Genomic DNA, 27,847 nt, shown 5'->3' with positions numbered 1-27,847 from the left:
CCTGTAACTTGGCTTCTCGTAGTGAGGGAACCGCCAGAAAGCCCTCGGCACTGGATCTCAGTGTCTGGGCTGAACGATGGGGGTGGAGATGCTCCTTCAGGTATACTGGACCGAGGCCATTTAGGACTTTAAAGGTCAGCACCAACACTTTGAATTGTCCTCGGAAACGTACTGGATTTAGCTGGATCTGCATGGAATCTTCCCTGTAATCCTGATCAGGAGGAGAATTCTAAGCATGTTCCATTTTCCTTCTCAAAGTTTATCAGTAGTAGGAACTCTGAAGTGAAGCAATGGACACCGTACTCGGGGACATCGGAGGCAGAGCTTCCATGCACCTTCCTTCCTTCTTCCCTTTTAGAATAACACAAGTTCACCCCAAACACCTGAAAAGGACTTCAGTCTCTCCATAGACTAGACCAGGTTGGCTGCCATAAAGGATAACTAGACCTCCTACATTTCTCTGTGTACTAGAGTAATTTAGTTAAAGCCATGATTTGCCTGTATTAGATTTTCACTTAATTTGGGGAATCATTTTCTGGAAAGCAAAGTAGAGAAATTGCTGCATGTAAGAGGACAAAATATTTTGAAAAGTTCCATCCAGTTAGCTGTGAATCTGGGCAGATAACTTGAGCAACTAGCTTATATAAGTATCCCATTTCTGTTCTTTAGTGTTAAAATAATTTGCTGTTACAATAGAGTATAGGCCAGGATTATCTCAGAGAAAATTTTCTAGCTTTGCTCTAATCCTCCCCAAACCAGGAGTGCTGTAATGGACCTGCAGATATAACCTGAACCATGCTAACTCTAACGTGAGCTTTTATGAGAAGAATTAATTCAATTTGACATGCTTAACTACTCAGGGAAAAACTGTCTGCCAGGTTAGTTAATGCTAAAATCAGCCTTCTGAGCCTGTAGCAAAATTAAACAGCTGGGCAAAGTCTTTTGACAACAACAGCATGCCCTTTTTATCGAGAAACTGTGGAAATGCTTACTGCATCTTCCCAGCACCCCCAGTCATCCACCCCATCTTATAATTCAACCTGCAAACAGATTAAGCAGCTGAGTTTGTGGAAAGTGTGTTTACTTTGAGCTAAGAACCCTTGTGTGGCACTATAGAGATTCCACTGACACCTCTGGGAGAGCCACACAGACGGTTCTTACTCATCAGCAGGAAAACCAGGCTAAGAATTTGCAGTTTCTTTGTAACCTCAACGGCTTCATACAAATGAGTATTTTTCAATTAGGCCAGAACTACTTTTCTTAGCCTTTATTAATGTGAGAGAGGGAGAAAGATATAAAATATTCTGCATTTTTAAAAGGAACTGACTGATCCCTGTACTGAAAGACTTCCTACCACGCTAATTTTGTCCAACTCCATCCCCATTTTCCAAGGAGATAGTAGTTATCATTTGTAATGGGAAACCAGGTATTCCTACTCATTTTTTTAAAAAAATGCAAAGTGTATGCTTTGCATAAGTAATAATGAAAATCAATGCAACCCAGCTGATTTCTAATATCCTTAATTTTCCATCACATCTGTCTATTAATAGTTATGGCTTGAAGTTTTCTTAAGAGTATAACATGCATGTGGGATGAAGTCCTTTTTATTAGGTGCCAACCTATGATAGTGCCTTGATAATCTTTGGAAGAAATAGTGAAATTATTATTTATATATTGGAATGTTTCGTAATATACTGTGATAGCAGAAGGTTAGCAAATATTGCTATGGATCTTTCTAAAATATTTATACCCCATCTTTCCTCTTCAATCCAAAGGCAGCTAACATCATAAATGAACTTACGGTAATCATTTTTCAGAACCCCAAGGGATGTCAGGGCTGAGTCACACAACATCTGGGCTTCTCCTAGCTGCTACTCTTGTCATGGCCGCTCTCCGTGTTAATGGAAAGAAAACCATGTGATCTAAACATTTGCAAGTATTTTTAACACCCAACACAAAAGAGAGATGGCTTGCAGCAGCATGCAGAGCTACTGATAATGCTCATGTTACAAACATTCTCATCTCAAGCAGGGAATCCACCAAGGGCTGAAGGAGGAAGCAGCCAGCATGACTGATAATGTGATTCAGTCCTCATTATATTTAGTCATTTTATAGTTTGAATACTTGTTAAGTTGCTCACCTATCTGTTAGAGAAAATACATAGTCAACCTGGATTTATTTATCCATCAAGTTTTTCTACCACCCTTCAGTAGACAATTATTGAAGTGGTTTGTACAAATTTTGTCTCTGAGTTATCAGACAAGCCTCTCTGAGGACCAAGGTGCATAGGTCAGTCAAATTATGTTGGCTCCAGAAGCACCCATTCCTTTCCTGGCACTGAAAATGTAACCATAATGAAATAAATAACTAACATTTCCCTGCCCTTTCATGACATCCAAAATTAGTTTCCTGAAGTAGACACCTAATCATAAGGCTGGTCGCCAGTGTAGCTCTTGAAGCACAATAAGATAGGTTGCAACATCCAACCCCAGCTATTATCCTAGCATCTGCATTCTGTAACAACGTCAGTGATGAAGTATTACGGGAGTCCAACCTTGAGGTTGGCCAGGATGTGTGTGTGACTGCAGCATCAGAAGCAGGTCTGTACCTACTAAAATAGGTAGACCACTTCAATGAGAACCTTGGGCTTCTCAATCTCATAGCTTTTGTGAAGCTCCCAATTCACTATAGCACTGCTTATACAGTATATGGGGATCCAGCATATAAATGCATGGTACACCTGTGAACCAGAAGGAGCAGCAGTTAAATACTGGAATCTCCTCTCTGATAGTGTTTGGGAGCTATTCTAATCCATTAATATGAATGGAGCTTTTGAATTCGTTTTAGTCAGTTAAAGTTTGCACCTGCTATAGATAATACTTTAAAAAATACTTTATATTTATAATACTTTATAGATAAGAGAGGCTCTCGTGGCAGCTTCGGATTTTCCAGGACCGGGGAAAGTCCCTTCTGTTCTCCCATGCTTTTAATGCCACGTGTTTAATTCTTATAACTATTTTGTTTATTTATCCTTGTTGGTCTTGCTGCCAATGTCTTGATTTTATGCTGCTGCGTGGTTTCATGCTGGTTTTTGGCTAGTTTTACTCCTGCTTTTATAGTGTTTGTTTTCAAATTGCAGTTGCATTATACTAATTTTAATTTGTGAGGATATAGTAAATTGGGCAATAAATTGAAATTCCACAAGTTTTCAAGGCATGCTTTGTCATGGAAGAGTGTGTTGATATGGGGTTGGAATCTTATGGGACACAAGTGTTTTGGATGCAGCTCCAACCATGGGGATGGGATTGGAAGCAGGAGCACATCATTACCTCTGTTTCCAAAGTTGAAGCTTAGAATACTGCCGTGTGTATGTAGAAAATAGTACTACCTGGTGGAAGTATCCTCAGCATGGAAGGGGAACCTCTAGGTTTAATTCTTATAACTTTTGCTGAACTACAAAAAGAAAACTTTAGAAAAGCCCTTATATATAACCCCCAAACTGTCCAGTGAGTGACCAAATATGTGACATTTTGGGAACAGGGGAAAGATAGCACCAAATGGCTAGATAGCATTTTGCTGCATTTTGTTGCAAATCCTACTTCTAGTTTAATTAAAGCAATATAAATTTTTAGTGCAGCTACTCCAGAAGCTAGACCAAAGATCAATCAAAGAATCCCACAGAGATTTTATTGAGTTAAGCTCAAATGCTGTACAACATTTCACTGATGAAAATAGGGGTGTTCTTTATGTAACTGTAAAGAATAGCACAGTATTCCCCCTCCAACATTATTTTCTGATTAACAAGACTTCAAATCCCGTTCATTTGCAAACAAGCTCCATTGATCTTATGGCAGATTCTTTCCAAATAAATGTGCATTGCTTTGTGATCTCAGAATGAATAACTATGTAGATAATTTTTTTAGCATAATCCTAGGCATGTTTCTCCAAAAGTCCCATGGTTGAATCGGACATACGCCCAGGTAAAGGTGTATAAGTCCCATGCATATTTACCTGAGAGTAAACTACTCTGAACACAGTGGCACATTTGGGAAAACATGCATAGTGTTGCCTGTGCACAGTCCATGTAGGAAAGATGGGATATATATTACAAAATCAATAAAATGGATGCTTCATATGAAAAAGAATGGCAAAACAAGAGAAATTATAGACCATGCTTGCAATCGCCATACATTTATTTAAATCATGCACTACCCTTTATCAAAACTGTTTATTTCAGTGTGATAAAAGTACATGTTTTAGGACATGGTAATACTTTACTATTAATCAATTTTTTTGTAAGATATAATATGCACATGTGTGCAGCACACATACAAGATTAGCATAATTTCATTTTATCATATAATTGCATACATAATTTTCCTGTAATATCTTGTGTGTTCTGCATAAAAAACAATTAAACTCTTGTAAGAGTCATGTGTCAGAACAAGTTCTGTTTCTTTCATTGCATTTTGCATAACGGGATCTGCTTTCTATGTTGCACTGCCATTTCACACATGAAATGTGCATGGCGGAGGGAATCACATTGGGGCAGCCTGTTCAATAGGTGTTAGCATCTTATTCCTCAGAAAGTAAATACTAATCTGCCTTCTCTGAGCACGGGAATTGTGTGCATTTCACACCAAGGTCCAAGACATTCTCCAGCGCCCACTGGAGGGTATAATCTTTCCCAGAATGATCTGAGCAGCGCAGTTCAAGAACAAGAATGAATCTTTGAATAATCGCACCACAATGTGAGGTGACCCTCAGGCAGGGGACTGACCAGTTACCCATATGGGTTTGTGGCAAGACGCTCTGATGTTTTTTTTTAACACAGCTGTGAGAAGAATGTGGCTAAGATCCAGTAGCCTTTCTGGAGTATAGCTGGCAAAGGAAGCCATGAGGGGAAGAGAATTTAACACATGGGTGTAAGAGCTTCAGCTTCATTGATTCGATCTGAGGGGAATGCCTAATGACTGGAAGAATCAACCTTGGCAATGAAAACACAAAGCTCTTTTCATCAATTCAAACTCGGACTCTAAAGCTGCAGATGGTTACCTCCAGCATTGCCTATTCAGGGCGAGGTTTTATAAAATGGCACTTTGCTGAATACTAATAGATCAAAACAAAGATTTAATTACATAAAGATGGGTTGTTCATTTTTAAATGAGGATACAGGTCAGTGTCTCAGAAAAGGATAATATGACTATCTTTTATACGTAGGTCTAAAGTCTGAGGTTTTTAACTGCAAACATGATACCGTTAAAGCACAGATTGCATTCTATAGAGTACAATGTCTATTAAATAGGAAGCAGACTCAAAGCTTGGCTTATGGACATCAGTGCTTTTCATACCCCCACCCCCTGTCCCCGTCTGATGCCGGTTTATGAATGGCCTTTCTGCAAAACAGAATGACTTTTCTAGAGTTTCAGGAAACTTGTGGAAATTTGGTGTTTGACTTTAATCTTCCCTCTAAAATCAGAAGGGGGTGGTTAATAAAGGTATAGGCAATAAACTAACTTCATGAAAAATAAGCAATACTTGTTTTGATTTGGGGTGGGGGGGAATTGACTGAATTTCTGAGAACTTTTAAAAATCTGTTTGTTTTAATTGCAGAAATACATGGTTGTGTTCTGCACCTTTTAGTAAGTTTTGTTCATGTTTTGCTTACATACAATATTTTATTAAGTTCTGTTTATATTTGACAGATTTTTAAGTTTAAACTGGAAATTCCATTTTTAGAGCTAAGCAGTCCCACTTTTAGTTAAAAAGAACGTTTCTTTTGCCTTAGTAAAGAGTTTGACTCTTCAGGCTGAAGGTCTCCCTAAAGCTTCATTAAAAGCATTATGATGATATCTTAAACAAGAGGTAATTTATTTCAGAGAATTGAATTCAGTTTGAAGACAGGAAACATTGCATGCAATGTGTATTCATCTTGCTTTCAGCTCCAGCCAATAGGTTATAGAAGTTTGGTGATGGGGCAGAAAATTGGCCCTAGTGACGGGGCCCTGTGGGAAGCAATGTTTTTGTCCAACCTCTTAAACCACTATACTTCCATCCCAAACCTCAGGGGGGAAACCCAAAGAATTCTGAAACTAGCTCCACATTCTCGGGGGCTTTGAATTTCTCACTGCTCTGGTAAACTCACCACACAGCAACGCAGCAGAGAGCCCGAGGAGTCTCTTTTCTGGAGAAACACATCTAGCTCAAAACCCATTGGTGCAAGGGTATCCAATTTGATGCTCCCAAATGTTGTTGGATTAAAACTTCCATCAGACACAGCCATCATTGCCAGTGATCAGGGATTATGTAATCGAACAGCGTATGGTGGGCACCATGTTGCCTACCCTTGCATTAATGGACATGTGTTTCAGGTTTTATGCCCCAGTGTAAAACTCTTACATTTATCGTTTAAGAACTTCTGTTGTTCATCTTATTGGAGAAATTCAGCATAGCGCTAGGAAGAGCACTCTGTCAATCGTTTCTGCTTCTGTGATGGAACAATCTCCCTTCTTCCCCCCCCCCCACCCTACAGTTTTGAGGGAGATGAACCCTGTTGCACCAGCAGAAGTCCTTACACAAGTTTCCCACAAGTGGGACTGGCTAGTTGAATCCAGCCCAATGTCTTTACAATACAGCCTTCAGATTATTTTCTCTCTTGCCTTGCTATCTGCTTACATTTTTTGTGCCAGAAATTGTGCTCATTTTTATTTTCTTTCTGTGAGGTAAAATTTCTATCCTAGACGTATCTCCTCGTATCACTTATAACCACCTGAAACAGAATTGAACCACCTGAAAGCTTCTAAATTATTTTCCCCCTCTCCCTATGATGTTTTCTTGTCTCAAGACCCAATCAGCATGGGATTGAGGTGCCTCAACCACATCTCTGAAAGCCTTTATCTGTGCACCTCTGTGTGTCCCTCAGCTTTTCTGTGTTTGCCACCTTGGACTTAAGGGAGTAATTTAGTTTCCTAAGAGCCAGGTGCTTGTTGCAAGGGCTCATGCCTGCAACCTCTGCCAGGTGAACAGGTAATCACATACGTGTGACACTTTAAAGAAACACTGGGTAACTTCCATACCTCTGCTAGATTAATTGGTTGATTGATTTTTCTCCTCATCTTGTTGGCACACTCATATCTACTTAACACACCTAGTTTCTTTACTTTTTCATTATGTTTCATCAGTAGGGTCCTAGAGAACTGGGACGTTATCTTAGGAGTTAAACTAGAGTTTTCCAAACTGTTCGTGTTGGTGACACGCTTTTCAGACATGCATCATTTTGCGACACAGTAATTCAGTTTTACCTACAAACTGGTGGAAAAACTAATCCATTGCCAGCCCTGGGAGGAGTACGGGGGGTGTTCACATGACACACCTACACACTGCTGCCGACACACTTAACGTGTCGTGACACACAGTTTGGAAAGCTCTGAGTTAAACTTTCCCTAAAATATATGTGTGGCTGTTGTCGTTTAGTCATCCCTGACTCTTCGTGACCCCATGGACCAGAGCATGCCAGGCACTCCAGTCTTCCACTGCCTCCCGCAGTTTGGTCAAACTCATGTTCGTAGCTTCGAGAACACTGTCCAACCATCTCGTCCTCTGTCGCCCCCTTCTCCTTGTGCCCTCCATCTTTCCCAACATCAGGGTCTTTTCCAGGGAGTCTTCTCTTCTCATGAGGTGGCCAAAGTATTGGAGCCTCCAATACTCCAAGTATTGGAGTGTGGCTAGCCCTATCCAATTCCTGTTGTGGCCAATTGTACCAAGGGTAAGATGAGTGAATATTCAGGATTCTCTTCAGATCATATAAATCTTTCACCCAAAGGGTATGAAGGAATAGCTGCATATAGGGGTGTGTTGATAGCTTACTCGAAGCTATTGAGGTCAGTCATTTAATTTGGCTGCTATAGAATGTTTATGCATAGCTGCTCCCTCCTTTGAAATGTATGGCTAGCTTGCTCCTATGGGGAGAATTAAGCATATTCACATACTGGATCAAGGCACTGAGGGTTTCCCTCTCCCTGTTTTAAGAATTTTTCTGACAATCTTAACAACAACAAAAATATTTAAGAGGTTTTGGGAGGATTGTGTACCTTTTGGAGAGGGCAGTTCTTGGTCTAGAAACACTATGTTTTGTGATGTGGACATCAAGCAGGATGGAATTATGAATTTGTTCATTTAGGGGCGTCCTGTTGTCTGGGCTGGACCTCCATACACATTGCCCTGGCTTGTACCACAGGGAGGTCATTTCAGTGCTGCTAATGCAGTGGTTTGACTTCACCCCCAGAGGCTCACTCCATTGTCTCTCGAGACAGACAGGTGCCAACGAGAACTATTTATTTTCAAAAACAAGTTCTCTGTATTCAGTGGAATTTGTTTGAGCTACCTTATTTGTTGGCTTTCACATTTTTAATATGACCTTCTTAGGCATGGGCCATTTTTACACAATGCAGGAAAGTAGTGGGAATGTTGTAAGGAATTATGGAGGATGCCACGCAACCAATGCAAGTTTCCCCAGAGCGGGGACAGAGGAAAGTCTGAAATAGAAGAAAGTCAGGTGAAGAGATTGTCTTTAATTGGCATATAAGCTATGGAATATGTGAATAAAGGGCACAGTAAAGTCACTGGATTTTGTGACGGTGGGTGTGCAAACTCAGTCTGCCTTAGGGATTAAGGTTTGTGTAGAATTAAGACTAATTGCAATGTATAAAGGAGGTTGTGTGTGATCCAACTGAGAACTTACAAAGTTTATTTAGGTATTTAAGACTGATTGCACACATCACAGTTGTTTTAAACCCTTCGGTAATCCCAGTTATTACTCCACTCAGGAAAATTCATTTGTACAGAAGGATTTTTTCCCCAGGAACTGACATGTACGGTATAGTTATAAGTTATAAAGAAAGTCAACTGTCTACTAGATGAGTTATCACTAGGGTACCGCCAAAGCATATAAACAAATTTTAATAGAAAGTCCAGGAATTTTAAAGGCAAGACATATTCTTAAGAGTTGTTATGTTCTGCTGTGTACCAGTATCCCAACAAAGCAATTTCTTTGAATATTTGTGGGAAATTTGTCATATTAAAGCAATAGAAAAGCTTAGTTGACATACATTTTCCTTCCCCAATATTTTGACCCAAACTAGAATTGTAGAAGTTAAAGGGACATCGAGGGTCATCTAGTCCAACCCCCTGCAATACAGGAATAACCACTGAAGCACCCATGGCAGATGGCCTTCCAACCTCTGCTTAAAAACCTCTAATGAAGAAGAGTCTACTACCTTACCGTCAAAAGGTTCTTCCTGATGTTTAGTTGGAATTTCCTTTCTTGTAACTTGAATCCATCTTGTAACTTGAAGCTGGATTATACTCTCAAGATCACTGACCCATTTGGCCCAACAGTGTCTACTTGTGGAATGACTAACTTTTGGTGTTCCAGATGATGCTGAGCCCCAACATCAGCTATAGCCAGCAGGGCCAGTGAGGGAAGCTATGGTTCAACAAAACCTAGAAAGCCACAGGTTAGCCCCTTTGTCTTGTCTGATTGACAGGTTTTTTTAAAAAAGTTCTCAAGAAGAGGTATTTCACAGAAATCCAGTCTGAGATGATAGGAATTGGACATGAGATGATGTGCAAGGTGTGAGCTCTGTCGTTAAGCTACAGATCCTCACCTTTTAACATGCACTAATGTCATGTCTGCATCTTGAAGGATCTGCTAATATATACCTCATAGGGCGGTGAAGAGCCTGTGGCCTTGTTGTTGGACTACAACAAACATCAGCACCAGGAGCATGATTAGTGATCAAGGATGCTGGGAGTTGTAGTCCAGCAGCATCCTTTTTATTTATGCATTTATTACTTTAAAACCATGTATCCCACCTTTCCGATGCATTTGCATCACCCAGGGCAGCTTCCAACAATTGAAAGCTAGCAAATCCCACAGACTGGCAGGTTTAAAACTGTATAAAGCATTAAAAAATAAAGATATATTTTTAGTATTGTTCACATGATGGCATGTGGGGATATGCATTTCTGAGGTCTGGGTTTACACCCCAATACAGTGGTACCTCGGGTTAAGTACTTAATTTGTTCCGGAGGTCCGTTCTTAACCTGAAACTGTTCTTAACCTGAAGCACCACTTTAGCTAATGGGGCCTCCTGCTGCTGCCGTGCCTCCGGAGCATGATTTCTGTTCTCATCCTGAAGCAAAGTTCTTAACCCGAGGTAATATTTCTGAGTTAGCGGAGTCTGTAACCTGAAGCGTATGTAACCCAAGGTACCACTGTAATGGAACAACCTCTTCATTTTTAATGTAGTTCCTGTACATCCCAGGGAGGTCACTTCATTGCTGCTAATACAGTGGCTTGACTTCACCTATGGAGACACACTCCACTTCTCTCAAGACAGACAGATGCCAACAACATTTTTATAAGCTTGGTTAGCTCTAGAAAGAAACCACACACAGCAAATGGACGGTACCAATCAATTTTGCACATGTTCCTTCATAAATCCAATCCAGCCTGTTACTACCTTAATCTGTTACTACCTTAATCTGTCATTTTTAAAATAAAAATCCCCTTCGGAATTCATATTTTAAATATTATTTTATCACAAAATATGTACAGGTATTTCATTTTTATCTCAATATGTAAATTTCCAAGCATACTTTCTATTATTATTATTATTATTATACCCCGTCCATCTGGCTGGGTTTCCCCAGCCACTCTGGGCAGCTCCCAACAGAATATTAAAACCACAATAAAACATCAAACATTAAAAACTTCCCTAAACAGGGCTGCCTTCAGATGTCTTCTAAAAGTCAGGTAGTTGTTTATTTCCTTGATATCTGATGGGAGGGCGTTCCACAGGGCGGGCGCCACTACCAAGAAGGCCCTCTGCCTTTTTTTGAGCCATGAACCCCAAGAGATAATAAAGTGTTAGTTCACAAGGTGCAAATTAGGTCAGTTCACCTCAGAAATCAGAGAGCAAAATCCTCAAGCACCCCTAGCTACAAGGAGCTTGCAGGGTGACATAAACTGTAGCAAAATCACCCTGCACATTCTAAAACCTTCCCGCTTCTTTTTTTAAAAAATGGAAGAAGTGGAGAAGAAAAGACAAATAGCTTGTGGAAGCTGAGTCAATGTAGATTCAGATAATGTTCTCGTGTAAGACTAAATATGAATCAATATTTGGGTTTCATATCTCTATAAATTAATGTCTGGTTTCTGTGAAGGTAGTGATGGTTAACTCAGCCAGGTGGAAAGAGAGCAGATGCCCACTGTAAGAAATATTGTAATTCATTCCTGGGCATCGGAACAGATTCTGGAAAAGAACAAATATTTAACTGAAAGCCCCCACCAAACAAAACTAAGATGTGAATAACTGAATATTTTGGGGGGGAATTCTTCATGATTCTTCAGTTTTCCTTTTAAAAAAACCCACTGCTATCACACAGCAATCTCATTATAATAATTTAAAACATTAGGAGAATCATGGACCATGGTCTTCGCTTTCTTGAGGAAGGACTTCTGGCAAGAGATGGCTTGCACCTCACAGCAGTTGGCAAGAATGTGTTTGCTGAGAATCTCACAAGCCTGATCAGGATAGCTAGTTTAAACTAAATCCAGGGGAGAGCGGGAGAAAGAATATTACAGATGACAGGGGAACACCTGGTACTGGGGGATAATAGCTACATTGATGTTTGGGAAACTGAGATGATGCTCAAGAAACATGCTAAATGGCGCAAGATTACAAGAAGAAACCAGCTTAAGGGAATGGCTCATGACTTCAGTTGTCTCTATACTAATACACAGAGTATTGGAAACGAGCAAGCAGAATACAAGCAAGTAGCATGCAGGAGTTTTCTTAGGTGATCTCCCGTCCAGACTTAAACAATTGCTCCTAGCTTCAGCAAGGATGATGTGTCATGTGGCTTCGCACCACACCTTGGGAAGATAGCGTCCTACCCCATATCCAACTCGCTCCCATTGCCAGTGCACTTCCAAATTTCTCTTGTACAGTACCTTTGTGTGAGAGCCTGCAGTCAGAAAATGCCATCATTTTGTTTTGACTGAGCCTAATTCTTTTTTAGAGTTTAATAAGAATAGGAAAAATTAAAAACCTGTCAGACACAGAACTCAGGCTCTCAGCTCAATTATTCCACATGTCAGTATGCAATTTAAACATAGTTCAAGATGGTGGTTACACAGTTCAGCGCTCTCAACATCTAACACACACATCCCCTTTGCTCTCCTTTTGAAGAGCAGGGCAGGCATAGTTATTAGTGCAATTCTCATCCCAAGCAACAGGGCTGGGCAAGCAAGTGGCCACTCTTGCAAGCAAGGCAGGGTCTGCTTGCACTAACACATTTTATTGTGTGTCCATGAAGTCATGCTGCTTTGCTGCTTCACTGTCTGTCTCAGGTTCACCTGCCAGGCAACCTCACTCTCAGGAGATGTGGTTTAGGGGCTGGCTCTGTCAGCTCTTCCTCTGTCAGACAGTGTGGTGTAGTGGTTAAGAGCGGTAGTCTCGTAATCTGGTGAACCGTAATCTGCTCCTCCGCATGCAGCTGCTGGGTGACCTTGGGCCAGTCACACTTCTCTGAAGTCTCTCAGCCTCAATCACCTCACAGAGTGTTTGTTGTGGGGGAGGAAGGGAAAGGAGAATGTTAGCCGCTTTGAGACTCCTTAAAGGGAGTGAAAGGCAGGATATCAAATCCAAACTCTTCTTCTTCTTCTCTGGGGTGTCCAGCACCAACACAATGGAGGCACCACCTGATTTGGACCCTCCGTGTCCACAGTTTCAGCAGCCTCATCTCATTCCACTTCCCCCTCCAACCTGCCAAGAGATCTCCACATGGCCCATAATGAATTCAGTGATAAATCCATTTTCCTTCATGGAATGTGAAAGCATGTATCAAGTTTCCAGACCATCAGGTCCCTATGGGCTTCCACACACAACTCAGATTGTTGGTTTTGACCTCTAAAGCCTTTGCTTGAGGCATTAAAGTTCTGTTACTTTGGTGCAACCTGAGCATCAGGTAGAAGCAGTTCAACCCCCTCTTTGAGCTGGTCTGGTGCCAGTGGAACTGTTGAGATCCAGCATTTGTCATGTTTTATCTGCTTTGAGTTAGACATTTCATGTCATTTCAATGCATTGTTATTTGTTCCAAACCTTTTGAGATGAGGCAATCTAGAAAAGCAAGGAAGGAAGCTAGTGGGCACCTTCTTAATTTGTCCAACAATGCTTCCAGGTTCATACAGAGCCACCTACTGTGCGGCTAGTTCATGAACTCTGCCTGAGCAATGCAATCAAAATATTACTTTCTGAAAAAGTATACAGTATGGATTTTCCAGCTTATGTGAAAGTTGAAAAGACAAAGCAGGTATTCTCTCATTATTTCCTCAAACAGTTCTTTCAGCTGTTGTGCGTACCTGAAGAGGTCAAGAAAGAGTGATCCTTCCAGATGTAGTAATTAATCACATTACCGGCTGAAAATATCAAATCAGGGTCCTTGATTATGACGGATCATCACACTGTATCCTGATGAAAATGCACAGAAGGGAACAGAAGTGAGGATTAAATCAAGCTATTCTGGGCAACCTTCATAATGGCATATCCTAACTTCCTAAGCCCTAGTGCTGGTTATCTAAATATTATTCCAATGTGTTTTTGTAGCCATTATGTAAGTCACGCATCACAATAATGACTCTTTCTCCATTGTTAACTGATGATGTTGCGGTGTGGCACAGTGTGCTTAAAGTCATTTTGATGTCATGAAATCCATCAAAACAGAATTGATTGAATGGGAATTACACAATATCCGGTTCATACCTCTGGTCCTAATTAAACTAGTGAATAGAAATCGCTGGATTTTTATGATGTGCAATAGTCATAGCATTTACATAGTATATTTCATGTGCTCCAAACAGTTCATATAGTCTATACCAGCCTTCCCTAAGCTGGTGCCATCCATATGTTGTTGAAAAACAATTCCCAACATCCCTAGCCACTGACCATGCTGGCTGGGGCTGATGGGAGCTGTAGTCCCAAACATCTGGGGGGCACCAAGTATGGGAAAGTCTGCTGTATTCTTTTTCACCCCTACAATTCATCTAGTGCCTCCTAATCTACTGAAATAAAATAAAATAAAGTCAGGGTAGGAACTATGCTTGATTAAGTACAAATCAAGGCATTTTCTAAAAATCCCCTTGTATATGATATTCTGTTTACTACTGATAAAGATTTGTGGTATATATATAACATGCATTGGAAACACTAATTAAAAGAAAGAAAGAAAGAAAGAAAGAAAGAAAGAAAGAAAGAAAGAGAATGTAAGGAATTACAGTGCTCTCTGGGTAAGAGAAGAAAAATTGGGAAGGCAGGATTAGTTCTCTCTTATGATCACCACTACCCTAAAAGAATATGAATGCACACAACGTAGAACAGCAACTAACAACTAGGAAAGTCTTTATTTATAGATCCAACTGTAAAGCTACAAATTAAAGGCACCTTTGGCTCATCTAGGACCTTTACTATGGTCATAGAGATGGTATCAGGCGAAGTGGATACTGTTCTGTACTCTTAAAACAGATAAAGATAATTTATTAATATAAAAGCAAATGTAACATATAGGACGTTCCATTACTGAGATGTTTAACAAAGCTTCAAGCCAATGTGAGGCACACATCCTCTCTGGCCAGGCTAGGCGAGGGAGGTCACTCTGGAAGTATTTGTTGACTCCTGTGACAACCATGAAGGTTGGTGCAGATACAAAACTCTACTGAGCCAGTGCTCTCTGTTTAATTAGGAAGGAGTGGATATCTGAACTATTTCTTGAGAAGCCAGTTGTATTCAGTTGTATGCAGAAGGGAAACTACATAGCCTTTTTTCTAGTGTAAATAGGTTTTTGTAAGGATGTTATGAGAACCTGGTGGACATGTTATGAGGGCCCAATTCTTTCTGGTTATGAAGAGCTTGGTACTAGAGCTACTCCTCACTGGCTCCAGTTTCTGTTTCCATCTCTGAGAAAAATGAAATATTGATGTTTGCTGAGAAAGACTTGAAAATGTGTGGACTGGTTGGATAGTGGGGCTGAAGACAGTGGTGATGTGATGGAGCTTAAGTAAGTTATGCAGGTCTATTGATTAATAAAAGGAGAATAACTTGTGCAAAGTATAAACCTTTGACCGCATGTGCTCAATCTACATGTCTTTCTGGAGTCATAGAGCTGGCTTTTCTTAATATGGAATCAACAATGTAAGAAACAGATAAAAGAAGACTATGGTAATCTGAAGGCTCTATAGAGCCCTCTGCATGCATAACTTAATCACATGCAGGGACAATCACACACTGTGTGAACTGTAGCTTCTCTTACAGTAGAGCATGGGTGTTCATAGAGCTGGGATCTTTAACTTACTTGTTTGTCACTTATGCACAGCTAACATCCCTTAGATAATGTTCACTACTGCATTTCATGAAAATGCAGGCATCACTGGAACATCTTCCCCCTGCCAAACAATAAACTGTATTCTATGAAAATCAAATGTTTTCCAAGTCAACATAATCCCAACACCCAATTTTTGACCCGAGTGTTCATTTACAGTTTGCTTATAAGAGCTTCAGAGAGATGGAAGTTGGTACATTGATTTATCAATGGCAAAATATACCAAGCATACTCAGTAAACTGGAAAGGCTAGGTTAAGGGCTGCTGCTGTATAACATCAGCTTGTTGTGGAATATTTCAGAGCAAACCCAGATGTTGGCATAGTGAAGTTAAATAATGTAAGCCACCAGCCCAGCAGAAACTGCCATTCAGCAAGACCAACGACACAAAACAAATTAGATCTCAGAGTTGTATGCTTTGTCCAAAACTAAGAAGGATGTTTACTTAGTGTTTTAAAATCCATAATAGCGGCTCGATAACTGCAAGCTATTAAATTACCTTTTTGAAAACAGTGTTTGCTAATTTGAATAACTACTATAACTCACTTTTATATTATAAAAGAGGCAAGCATCCTGGCCAAGTATTGTTTGCTAAAATTACTTCTTCCCAAATATAATAAATGGATAGTGTTTTGGTTTTTCAAAATGTTTTTTTCCCTTTCATGTTGTAAAAATCATTATCAGACAGTGCTAAAACTTGGCTGAACAAATAAAGCATAACTGCTAAAAATGTTTGAAAAAATATGCAAGGCCACCTTGAATAGATAACAAAAAGATATATCAAGTCTTTAAAATGTATTTCTGTTAATTATGGAGTTCTGTCAGATGCCTTACCTGAGTCATCGGGCAGAAGCACCTCTGATGGTTTCAGATGAAATATGTCCATATAGAAATATTACTATTTTTTTCACAATCTAGCCAACCACTTAAATTCCTGCTGCATAAAAGTTGCTGAGCAGTCCTGTTTATATCCATTGATAAAGATGGTGCATGTAAAGCTTCAAATTGTATATCCCTTTTTTTTAATAAACCACATAAAAGTTTATCAGAGTTTTAAATCCTTCCCAGTTTTGAAGGGTTCCAGTCTAATTTTAAGAAAATTCAGTATTCTTTAGGAGAAAACATAATAAAGTACTGGCCATCTTGCCAAAATTTTGAGCTGATGTTTATCTTTGTAATTTGTCTTCACCAACAGACAATGGCACCTACATGTGGCTTGAAGCAAAGGGCTCACTGAGTTAGTCCTTGAGCCTCTGATGAGTATTATCCCCCCCACACACACACACACAATCATTGAAAAAGTAATAATGAGAATAATGCTTCTGGTGTCCATTACAGTTCTTTTGGGCACTTCCAGATGTCACTCTGATTCGTGGTGTGAGATTGTTCTGTTCTCTTGTAAGGCAATGTGATTGCTTGCAAGGGTGGGGGGGGTAGTTTTATGTTGTAAGGACGATGAGAGAGAATAAAAATTAAAAGGACACAGTGCCAAAAGATTTGTTGCAAAGTTTGCCAAATACGCAATACAGCGTGATGGAGAAGGAACAGTTTGTGTTGGTAATACTGTCCAGAGGATGCTTAATGGAGGACACTTGGTATTTTAAACCAGGACTATAAACAATCAGAGAGGACACACAAGGGAGCGGCAAGCGTTCAAGTCATCATGGAATGCTTGTTTAGAACACACAGAACTTGGAATATGATGCTCTGAAACTAAGACCATTAATTTTAACAGGTCATGGGCTCAGCACCAGTGTTTCCGGAGACTCTCACCTTATTTAAACAGTGCTGCAAAGCATGCCCTCAACTGCATTTTTACATGATCTGCCTGCAAGTCTACCAACAATTACAAAAACCCGTAGGGAGCCGATCTGGGGTTCTCCAGATGCTGTTGGATGCCAGCTTTCAATAGCCCTAGCCTGCATAGCCAGTGGACAGGGATGCATAGCCAATGGAGTTGTAGTCCAGCTCCCATGCTTTCTACCCCTGCTTATAACCATGCCTCACTGGATGGGAGCCAGTGTGGTGTAGTGGTTAAGAGCGGTAGTCTCGTAATCTGGGGAACCAGGTTCGTGTCTCCGCTCCTCCACATGCAGCTGCTGGGTGACCTTGGGCCAGTCACACTTCTCTGGAGTCTCTCAGCCCCACTCACCTCACAGAGTGTTTGTTGTGGGGGAGGAAGGGAAAGGAGAATGTTAGCAGCTTTGAGACTCCTGAAGGGGAGTGAAAGGCGGGGTATCAAATCCAAACTCTTCTTCTTCTTCTGGATATTGATTGGTGGAAAAGACATTTATGAAAAAGGACAACGGGTGATCCAGCATTGCAGGGAGGGAGCACATTTTGTCCCATTCATTTTCTGCCCTTAAGGATATAATTAAACCAACTTTTCAAAATCGTGGGGCAGGAAGTCACTCTGAAAGATGAGATCACTTGTTCACTTTTCAAGCCAGCTTTGAAACCTACTTTTCTCCCATAAAAAAGCTGTAGTGAAATTGACAAGACTCATTCACAGTGCCAAGTAATATCAATACAGATAGTCCACAGTTCTGTTGCGTGGACTCATACCATCAACCTTCTGATCTTCTGTGAGGTTGCCAGGTTTGTGCATGGCCTCCAAACAGCAACAAGTGTAAAGCAAAAGATCAGAAAACTATCACAAAATACAGCTTCTGCTCATAAATAAACAAGATGGATGATCTGTTACTCATAGGTAGGAATTGCTTTGGGCAAAGACAATGATGAGAAAGACCACTATGTGGCTCAGTTCTCCCCACAAAATACCAGTATTGACCATCTGAAGAACACCTCATAGCTTCAGCTAATTTTAGAGATAGTGATATTGCATGTTTTGATCACTCCTAGTTATAATGTGGTGATGTTTTTATGGTGCATAACATGGACAGGAAGAAACCAGAGGTCAAAAAACCTCTAGTTTTGCACTCTATTTGCTGTGCAACAATGAAGAACACTGCTAACAATCATATTTTGCAAAATAAATGTGCAACTCCCATTGGAAGTATTTCTGATATTACATGAATGTGGCTGTGTAAACCCCCTCAAGAAGAATTACAGTGGTGCCCTGCAAGACGAATGCCTCGCAAGTCGGAAAACTCGCTAGACGAAAGGGTTTTCCGTTTTTTGAGCTGCTTCGCAAGACGAATTTCCCTATGGGCTTGCTTCGCAAGACGAAAAACAAAAACGTCTTGCAAGTTTGTTTCCTTTTTCTTAACACCGTTAATACAGTTGCAACTTGACTTCGAGGAGCAACTCATAGAACGCGGTGTGGTAGTTAAACTTTTAAAAAATTTTTGGGGAGTTTGGATTTTGGGTTGGGGTGTTTGGAATTCAAGGACTTGGTGTTGGGGAGGGGTTTGCAAGAATCTGGAAGCTTGTGTGTTTTTTTCTGCATTTTTATGATTTTCTGTGACCATTGGGCCACTCTGCTGCTTTTTAAAAAAAAACCTGGATTTGAATTTCTGTGTGGTGGGTGGCTGGGGGAACAGTTGAGGAGGGGTTTGCAAGAATCTGGAAGCTTGTGTGGTTTTTTCTGCATTTTTGTGATTTTCTGTGACCATTGGGCCACTCTGCTGTTTTTTAAAAAAAAATCTGGATTTGAATTTCTGTGTGGTGGGTGGCTGGGGAAACAGTTGAGGAGGGGGTTCTTCAGCAAGAAGCAAAGAGTGGAAGAGGAACCTTCTTCGAGTTGTCCCCCAGAGTCTTAGAAAATGTACTGTACACTTTGTTGATTTTTAAATGTTTTTCTGTCATGTTTAGAAACTTAATTTATTGTTCCTTCAGTTTTTGAAATGCTCTTTACAGTATGTGTGACTTTAAAGAGCACTTAATAAACTCTTGTTGTACCAAATTTGGCTTTGTTTGGACTTTTTTTGACCATAGGAACGCATTAATTGAATTTCAATGCATTCCTATGGGATTTCGTGCTTCGCAAGACGAAAAATTCGCTAGATGAAAAAAATCCCGGAACGAATTAATTTTGTCTTGCGAGGCACCACTGTACAGACCTAATGTAGTCTGCTGGTGATGTAACTACAGTTCATATGAACCTAGGCTCACATGCATTAGCAAACAGTTTGCCCATGAAGCTGAGCTAACTGTGCTACAGACAGCATTTGTACTGAAATATTTATTAGTTTGAAGGGAGGTGAAATCACTGCTTCCTGAAGAATACTGGCAGCGCCCTGTCTTGGTCCCTTAAAAAAGTCATGAACTTCAGCAAGATTCACACTCCCCTAGCTGTGTGGCAATTTCCACTGAAGAGCAGTCATCCCAGAGAAGAAGAGCATTCAGTGTTATACTTCATATATAGCACAGAGGTTAGGGCCAAAACCTCATGTTGTCAATTTGGTGTCTAGACAGCAGCTAGGATATAAGGTACAGAAACCCAAATAGTAGTTCTTTTTGAACTTTTTGGGACCCGATTTCCAGAACAGTAGCTGTGTTAGGCAGCTGTACCAAAAATAACAAAGGCTGCATACACATTCCCTGTTTACTCTGCATCCTGTGCCCTCCCATCACTGGTGTGAGAAGCGATGAACACACAAAGTAAGCCACAATCCTTTATTTATCCTGTTGCTTCCTAAGAAATACTATCTTTTGATGCGTTTCCCCCCACAAACCAGCTTTGATCCAGTGAAAGAAACAATGGCCTTGCTTCATTTTAAGCCAGTAGCATGTATACAACCAAAGCCTCTCAGTAGGGTTGACATCTTTCAAAAAGTGAAAATCCAGACACAAATGTTGTTGAGTTTTTTTGGCAAAGTAGTTGGGTTTGTTTGTTTGTTGTTGTTGTTCCATGTTGTGTTTTTTTTGTGTGTGTGTTTTTTGCAAAATCTCAAAAATAATGAAGTTTTTGAGCTATTCAACAAAATCTAGAATTCCGAAATGGGTTGCCATATGTCCAGATTTTCAAGGACATTTCAGAGATTTCCACCTGGACCCTGCTTCAAACTGCAGTATTCCAGCTATGTCTAGGAAATTCCACACATATGGCAACCCTAGTCTCATAGCACTGTAGATGACTAATAATGCTGCCATATTAAATTTGCTCAGTTGTTTTTCATTTGAAGTACACAGTGTTTTGTTATAGGCAAAGCCCTGTTTCCTGCTCCTATTCTGAATAGTACATTCAGGTATTCGGTTCATTTGTTGTTGACTTTATATCCCACCTTTCACATCCTAGTGAAACTCACAAAGGTAATGATGAAAATGTTTGTTTACTTTTGAAACTTATCTCTCTTCTTTGTCTTAAGACCTCTGGGTGGAATCCAATAATAATACATAAAGCCGTCAACAAATATCAAAACACAACACAGTTCTGCACATTTAGAAGCAATAATTTGTCACTGTTGCTGCACAGACAAATTATTTGAGGTTTGAAAGCCTTGAAGAAATAGGTAGGTGTCTAAATGTCATCGCCACCACCATCTGTTTATTTGTATATCACTTTTCCACAAAATTGTGCCCATGGTGGATCACAATGTATCAAATGAACAACATATTGCAATTTTTAAAAATTTCAGAATGGTTAGAAATAAGTGTGAGGTCAGTAAGTAAATACAAAAGTAAATAAATCCACGCAACATTGTTTCAAAACAATACAAATAAGCTAACTTAACTTTAACAGCTTGAAACTGTGTGTGTGGGCAGGAGCTGGGACCGAACAACAGATCTAATACACAACTTAGCTAAATGCCTAAACAAAGTTGTTCCAAGTAAACGTATTTGGCACGATACTGCTTTATTGCACCTTTTAACTATGGGTTTGTGTACTTTAGTGGGGTTGTTTTATTGTGTATTTTAATTATGGATGTTTATATTTTAATGGTAAATTGTAACATGTAAATTGATGTTTATACTTTTATAAGCATTTTATGCTTAGAAACCTATTTTGGAATTAAACGGTATGTAAATTAATAAACTATTAGAAATGAATAATGGTGATGCTGGCTGCTTAAATACTATTGTTCACTTTTTATAACCTTTTATGAGCACGGTCTTCTTTGGCGATCACTCGTAGCCGAGTAAGATTGTCTTCCATAAACACGGTTTTAACAGTGAGTCCTTAAGTGACTATGGAGGCCAGTTCTGGATCCACATGTCCTTTCACAGTGGGGACATTGGTTTCCGGGCAGGAGTTGATTATGGTGAGGCACAGCACCTTTGGGCAGCTGATAGGTACCAAGAACCTGATGGGGTCCACTGATGCCCTGTGGCTTATGATTCCAATGCCAGTTGGCTTGAAGCTACCATTTTAATTTCCTAAAGTGCCCCCAGCGCAGTGACACACCAGTACATTGTGGGAATTTTTAATGGCAACTCCAAGCCACTCAGTGTTGATGGCAGCACTGGCATCCACCACTGTCATTACCCCACCAGGTAAACCTATCAGGGCCCACTCTCATCAAGGCCGGATTATCCCTGGTGCACCTGAAGCAATTGTGTCAGGGCCAATACCTGCTAAGCAGTCCAGAGTCTGAGCTTCCACTTGAAAAATGGGCCTGCTGGAACAATGAGGAATTTGCTCTATATGGGGTGTGTGTGTGTGTGTGTGTGGGTGTGTAGGGAGAGAGAGAGAGCGTGCATTTGGAAGAGCAGCCAAAAATTTATTTGGGCCAGTCCAGCCCAGTCTGGTTGTACTATCCCAAGTACAATTTTTGAATGAGAAGCACTTTCTTAGATAAATACTTTTCTCTTCAAGTGTAATTTGCTGCTTTTGAGATGTAGTTCCTGCTTTGGGTCCATTTCTTTCATACCCAGAAAAAGTTTAATTCCTCTTGTTACCATTGATTAAACCTGCAATGTTTTTTTCCGGAATAAAACAAAGAGCAAAGTGGTCTTGCATTCCTGATGCGTGGTGTGGTCTACCTCATTTTGATGATAGCCGTCATCATTCATCTGAAGAGCCATAGCCATGATTGCTAAGCCTCATTATTTTCAATGAGGCCTGACAGTTTCAGAGTTAACCAGAAGACAGCAACTTTCATCCTATGGGTATTTCTTTTCAAGCATGGGTGACTCCTCATTGACTTGTCAATTGTGGTGTTCCCCGATGGTGGTTGGTCGCATCTCCTTATATGTCTGTGCTCTTGAGGCTCATAAGTAAGCCCTCCAGCCATTGTCTTTCCCATTCCCTTCCCATGCATGGTATTACTTCGCTGACAAATGTTGGTGGGCTTTCTTCTGTTGCTGAAGGGGAGAAAATGAAATCAAGACAAGAGCCACATTGAGGTGGAATGTGTTTTGCTGTGGCCACCCCCCCAAGAACTGAGACAACACCAGTAGCATAACCTGTGGATGGGAGTGCGCTGAGCTTGCTCCCCCTGAGGAATTCCACGACTTCCAAATATTTGCATCATCTTCCATAATAAAATGTTTGCACGCTAAGAAGGTACCACAGTGTTTAGCCTGTATCTCTCAGGTTTCATGCAGACAGGCTAGACTGGTACATTCCCAGCTTTTACATCTTAAGCAACGTTGAGCCCACACAGACATCTGAATTGTTAGGTTTTCTGTTTCATCGTGCCAAGTGATAAGAAAATAATTACATATCACTTACGAAATGGTGCAGAAGGAACTTGCTTTAGCTGGGGCAAAGGCTCTCCATCCAATTTCAGGCAGTTCTGCCACCGTGCTGCGGCCCCATACAATGCCACCCTCACTGTTCAGAGGGAACCTGATCCTCTAAAACGGGGGGGGGGGCGTGTTGAGGGGGGTATAACTTGGAAGAGAAGGGGAACGAATGCTTACCTCCTGTTTGTGCAAACTTTGGATTCCCCCTCCATTAAAAAGAATGGTAAAAACTTCCAAATCTGCTGCCTGATTCATCAGGAGGACCAACATACTCTTATCATGATTAGGATTATCTGAATGTTGCAGCCCTCGTTTAAAAATGATGATTTTTAAGTTTCAAAAAAGTAACTTTGCAACCCTTGTACACACACTTGAGGTTAAGCCCCATTGGAATTAGAGCAGGCATAGGCAAACTCGGCCCTTCAGATGTTTTTTGGGACTACAACTCCCATCATCTCTAGCTAACAGGACTAGTGGTCAGGGATGATGGGAATTGTAGTCTCAAAAACATCTGAAGGTCCAAGTTTGCCTATGCCTGAATTAGAGGGTTTAAACTTTTTAGACACATACAGAAGGGTTTTAGTTCAGTGGGAAAGCATTCTGGAGGTTCATTGTTTGGAAGCTGCATGGGGAATTGCTCATCACCCTTTATCCTACTGGGACCGGTAGGCATCCTCTTATTCCAAGTAGCCATGAGCACATCTGCATGTATGCAGCCTTCTGTTGCTCTCCTGGTTCACTTGACCTGCATAAATTTCTTCAGTATCACAGAGCATAGTAAAAGTAGTTAAACCTCTCTGTCACCATTTCCTGTTTCTTGCTGAAAGCCTTATTGCCTACCACTCACCCCGCCCCCTTCTCCCGTACCAATGTTTTTACGTAGTGGGTGGATTCCTAATCTAGTTTCAGGGATGAAGTTTTCTGAATAGTGCAATAAAAAGCACAGTTGGAAGGAGCCTAGAGTCTCCTGGAAAATGTGAGAGTTTCGATACCTAGCATGCACCTCTGTTAGTATCAGATACTTCTGCTTGGATCACTAAAACCAAAGCAGCTATCTTTGTAGAGCTTGCAGTTATCTGCTATAAAGCTAGCGCTCTCTCTCTCCTCTCTCTCTCTCTCTCTCTCTCTCTCTCTCTCTCTCTCAGGTTACCAGATTTTTTTCAAAGAATCCGGGGACCCCTTTTTTTTTTTTTTGAAAAGAGGGGGTAAAATATTTTTTAAAAAATTATTTAAAAAATAAATACAGTGGTACCTCGGGTTACAGACGCTTCAGGTTACAGACTCTGCTAACCCAGAAATAGTACCTCGGGTTAAGAACTTTGCTTCAGGATGAGAACAGAAATCGTGCTCCGGTGGTGCAGCGGCAGCTGGAGGTCCCATTAGCTAAAGTGGTACCTCAGGTTAAGAACAGTTTCAGGTTAAGAACGGACCTCCAGAATTAAGTTCTTAACCTGAGGTGCCACTGTAAAGAAGTAATATCTTCTCTTCTGTGGTCTCCTCTGTCGCATAGCCTTCATCTTGGCCTCATCTGCTCTCTTGGATCGCTAGCTGCCATGGAGTAGGTTCAGGTTGGTCCTGGACTTGGCTGCATGTCCTTGCCCTCCTGGTGTTCTCCTACCTCTCCTCCGCAGCGGCACGGCAAGGTCAGGGCTCCCCTCTTTTTTCTCCTTCCTCTTTCTCTTTCTTCCTTCTCCTTCTCTTCTCCTCCTTCTCACTGTGTCAGCTCCGGGGGTTTTACTGGCCCTGGAGCGCCACTGGGCAGTTGGCCAGATGACCAAGCTCTCTTGCTCCCAGCTCGATATGGGTTGTGGGGGGGGGGCTCCAGCGGTTCCCCCAGTTGATGCACCGGGCATCCCCGGTTCCCCCTCAGCACTGGCAGCGGCAGTCTCAGCAGCCCAGAGCCAGCCTGGTAGCACAGTTGGCTCTGGCTGGCTTCAGGAGCTGCTTGCTGCCGTGGCACCCGCCATTTTGCCTCGCCAGAACTCCCTATATGATGTGTCTTGTGCCAATGAAGCAATCACACAACATTCATTCCCTACTAATAAATCTACAACACTTAAAATATAAATCTGAGAACATTAAATGAAATCCGAGGACGTTCCGGGGATGGATTTTGTTCGGGGACAGATTTGTAAATCCGGAGACTGTCCCTGGGAAACAGGGACGTCTGGTAACCATATATATCTCTTTCTCTCATCCATGAGAACAAATTCATTTGCACTTAACATTCTTCACATATGATGGAACATGATTTCCTTCTTGTATAACTATGTTGATGTTTTTAGCTTTACTGAGGGCAATTTATTGAAATTCCCAATGGCAAAAAGTACTGTATATTTTAATATACTAGTGTTGGATTTGCTCCCCTTCTCTCAATATATGTTTTTATGCCATGCAGGGGGCAGGGGCGGAGAACCTTCAAAAAAAGTTTTATGCATTAACAAAGGAAATTGCTAAAATGTATTGTTATTAGAATGCTGGTCAATCCTGGGATGAGAATTGTCTGGCACCCAGCTTAAAACCCCCCAGCCTTCATCAAATTCTAACACTTTCTGGATTCAGCGATTAAAGGAGTCTGGCACCCACAAACTCAACAATATTATATAAAATTAGTTTTTAATTATTGCTCTTTTTTCTGGGTGCCTTACAGGGATAAAGAGGGGATATAAATAAATATTCTTATAACAATAGTAATAATACCTAATCGCAAATAAATGACACCAAAGGGACACACCTTCCAACCACACTGTTTTACATTAACTGATCTTTAAAATGTTAAAATCATGTTTAAAGGTGAGCCTTTCTTGGGAGCCTGTTCCATAACTGGTTTTTAATAACATGTAAATGGGGAGGTGGATGAGCTGGGCTGCCAGAAAACTAGGTAGGTATTGTAGGGAATCGTGGTAGAAGGAAGAAGGGAAAAGGAGGAGGCCTGATTCTCCAAACAAAGGGCTTCCACCTTCCCTATCCAACCATCTCACTAGTTTCTCCAATTCTGCAAATGATATTATACATTATGATGTATAGGGAAATTTAGGGAAATATGCAGCACGCATTCAACTAAAGCTTGTTGGTGGCTGAGGTAGAAACAAGGGCAGAGATATTTTAAATGACAAAAGAGAATTGGGTGTTCCATGTAACGAGAGCAACAGGCACCAAAGCAGGGTTCCCCCCTGCCCCCCCAAACAGGAACCAAATTTGCTGCTTGTGTGAAGGCATCTCTGCAAGAAGCTTCACACACAAGCAGTCGGCAGTACTGTGCAAACTTGAGAGATGCGGGGTTCTCAGATATTGTGTTTACTACGAAGTGGGAGATGAGTTAACACGCTCTTCTGACTGGGACGGGGCTGGGCTGTAGGTTAAAAGTTCCTCGCAAATTGTCTGCATTCTGCCTTGGGAGCCTGTCTCTGTTACAGTAATGCTTTGTTTCCTAGCATGACCACCCCTGGGACTTATTGGTCCAGAGCAAACACTGTCTCTTTCAGCCAGGACATTCCTAATATTAGTTTCCTTTTCTTCATTCGCCTCCCCCATTCCAGGTTGCAAAGGCTGGTGGACGTCCTAAGGAAGAAGATTGGCGCAGGGACCATTAGGACGGTGATCTGATAGAAAACTCCAGTCTGGGGAAGCATTCACATCTGGTGACCAGGCTGCTTCATTCAGCGCTGTGTAAACATTAAAGCCTTAACTTAGCAAACAGTTGTTAGAAGTGGGACACTCCAACGACATTCCAAGCCGAGATAAAATCAAATCATAAATGTTTAACCACTTGGCTGCTGAGTTCTGTGATTTGTCCAAAGGTATCCCAACGAAAATTTATTTACTTTCATAGCAGATCTGTTTTGGTAGGGTTAGCAAGCCTTTGAGAAAGTTTGTGTGTTGTATACACACACACACACTATAGGCAATTGTTTCTTTACCAAGTGTAGCCTGCTTAGTCAGGTCTTACTCTTTCTGCCTAATATAAGATGCAAAACCTTGCAGATTATTATTGAACTCTGAATCCACTGGGTTGAATATAAATATTGAAATTATCCGATAATGCTAGAATTCAAGATGTATGTAAATGATAGGAGCTCAGAATAAAAATATACATCTAATATCTTGTAAAATGTTGCATTTTCTCTTCAAAAACACTGTTTGTTTTCTGCCAACACTGTATAGGTTAATGAAAATTGTCCCTGTGCAGACACACTGAAGGGAAGGCATACAGACCATTTTCAGGAAAAATTAAAACATATATCAAGTAGTAGTAGATATATCCTGATAACTTAGCAAATTCTTTATGTTCACATCTTAATTGTTCAGTATGTGATTTCTTTTGAGATTCCCCGTCTCATGTTGTACAGAAGCACAGAAGATTCATTATGTCTCATTTAAAGCAGTCCTTGTTGTTATGAATCCTCTCAAATAAAAGCAAACAAACTGGAGATATGATTAACCTCCCGCAAGAAATGTACCCCCATGTCAGTTTCCTATCATTTAAAATTGCCCAGGCAATCTCTTTCTCCAGCTTTCCTTGATTATTGTTTTACAGATTCAGTGAAAAAGATTATAATGGGGAAAATGAAGGATTGAAGGAAATAAATACCATATGATGTATTTGCTGTGAGTCAATTATTCCTGTTCTGTTTCATTCTCATTAACTTGGTTTATCCACCATTGCATCTCAGTCTCTGTACACTTGCACATGTGTGCACACACTAAAACTGAGCTGCAGGGGTGAGTAACCCGTGTGTGTATCTGTACATCCATATTTCTCTGTCCATTTCATACATCCGAAGAAGTGGGCATTGCTCCTTGAAAATACAATACAGCAT

General features: G+C 40.8%; 1 protein-coding gene across 3 annotated transcripts in view; it reads left to right on the top strand.

Moving 5' to 3' along the window:
- The window catches only part of MIPOL1 (mirror-image polydactyly 1), a 194,403-nt gene extending 166,764 nt beyond the window's left edge, over positions 1–27,639 (top strand). For all 3 annotated transcript variants that reach the window (XM_082213642.1, XM_082213643.1, XM_082213644.1), the window contains exon 12: positions 26,567–27,639. In XM_082213642.1, coding sequence (XP_082069768.1) covers positions 26,567–26,633 — 67 coding nt within the window. In that variant the 3' untranslated portion in view covers positions 26,634–27,639. The remainder of the gene's footprint in view (positions 1–26,566) is intronic.
- Positions 27,640–27,847: the final 208 nt, after the last annotated feature.

Source organism: Podarcis vaucheri (assembly GCF_965113315.1).
Source record: "Podarcis vaucheri genome assembly, chromosome: 1".
In the NCBI taxonomy this organism is placed as follows: Eukaryota; Metazoa; Chordata; class Lepidosauria; order Squamata; family Lacertidae; genus Podarcis; species Podarcis vaucheri.
This window is presented reverse-complemented; position numbering and strand designations above follow the sequence as displayed.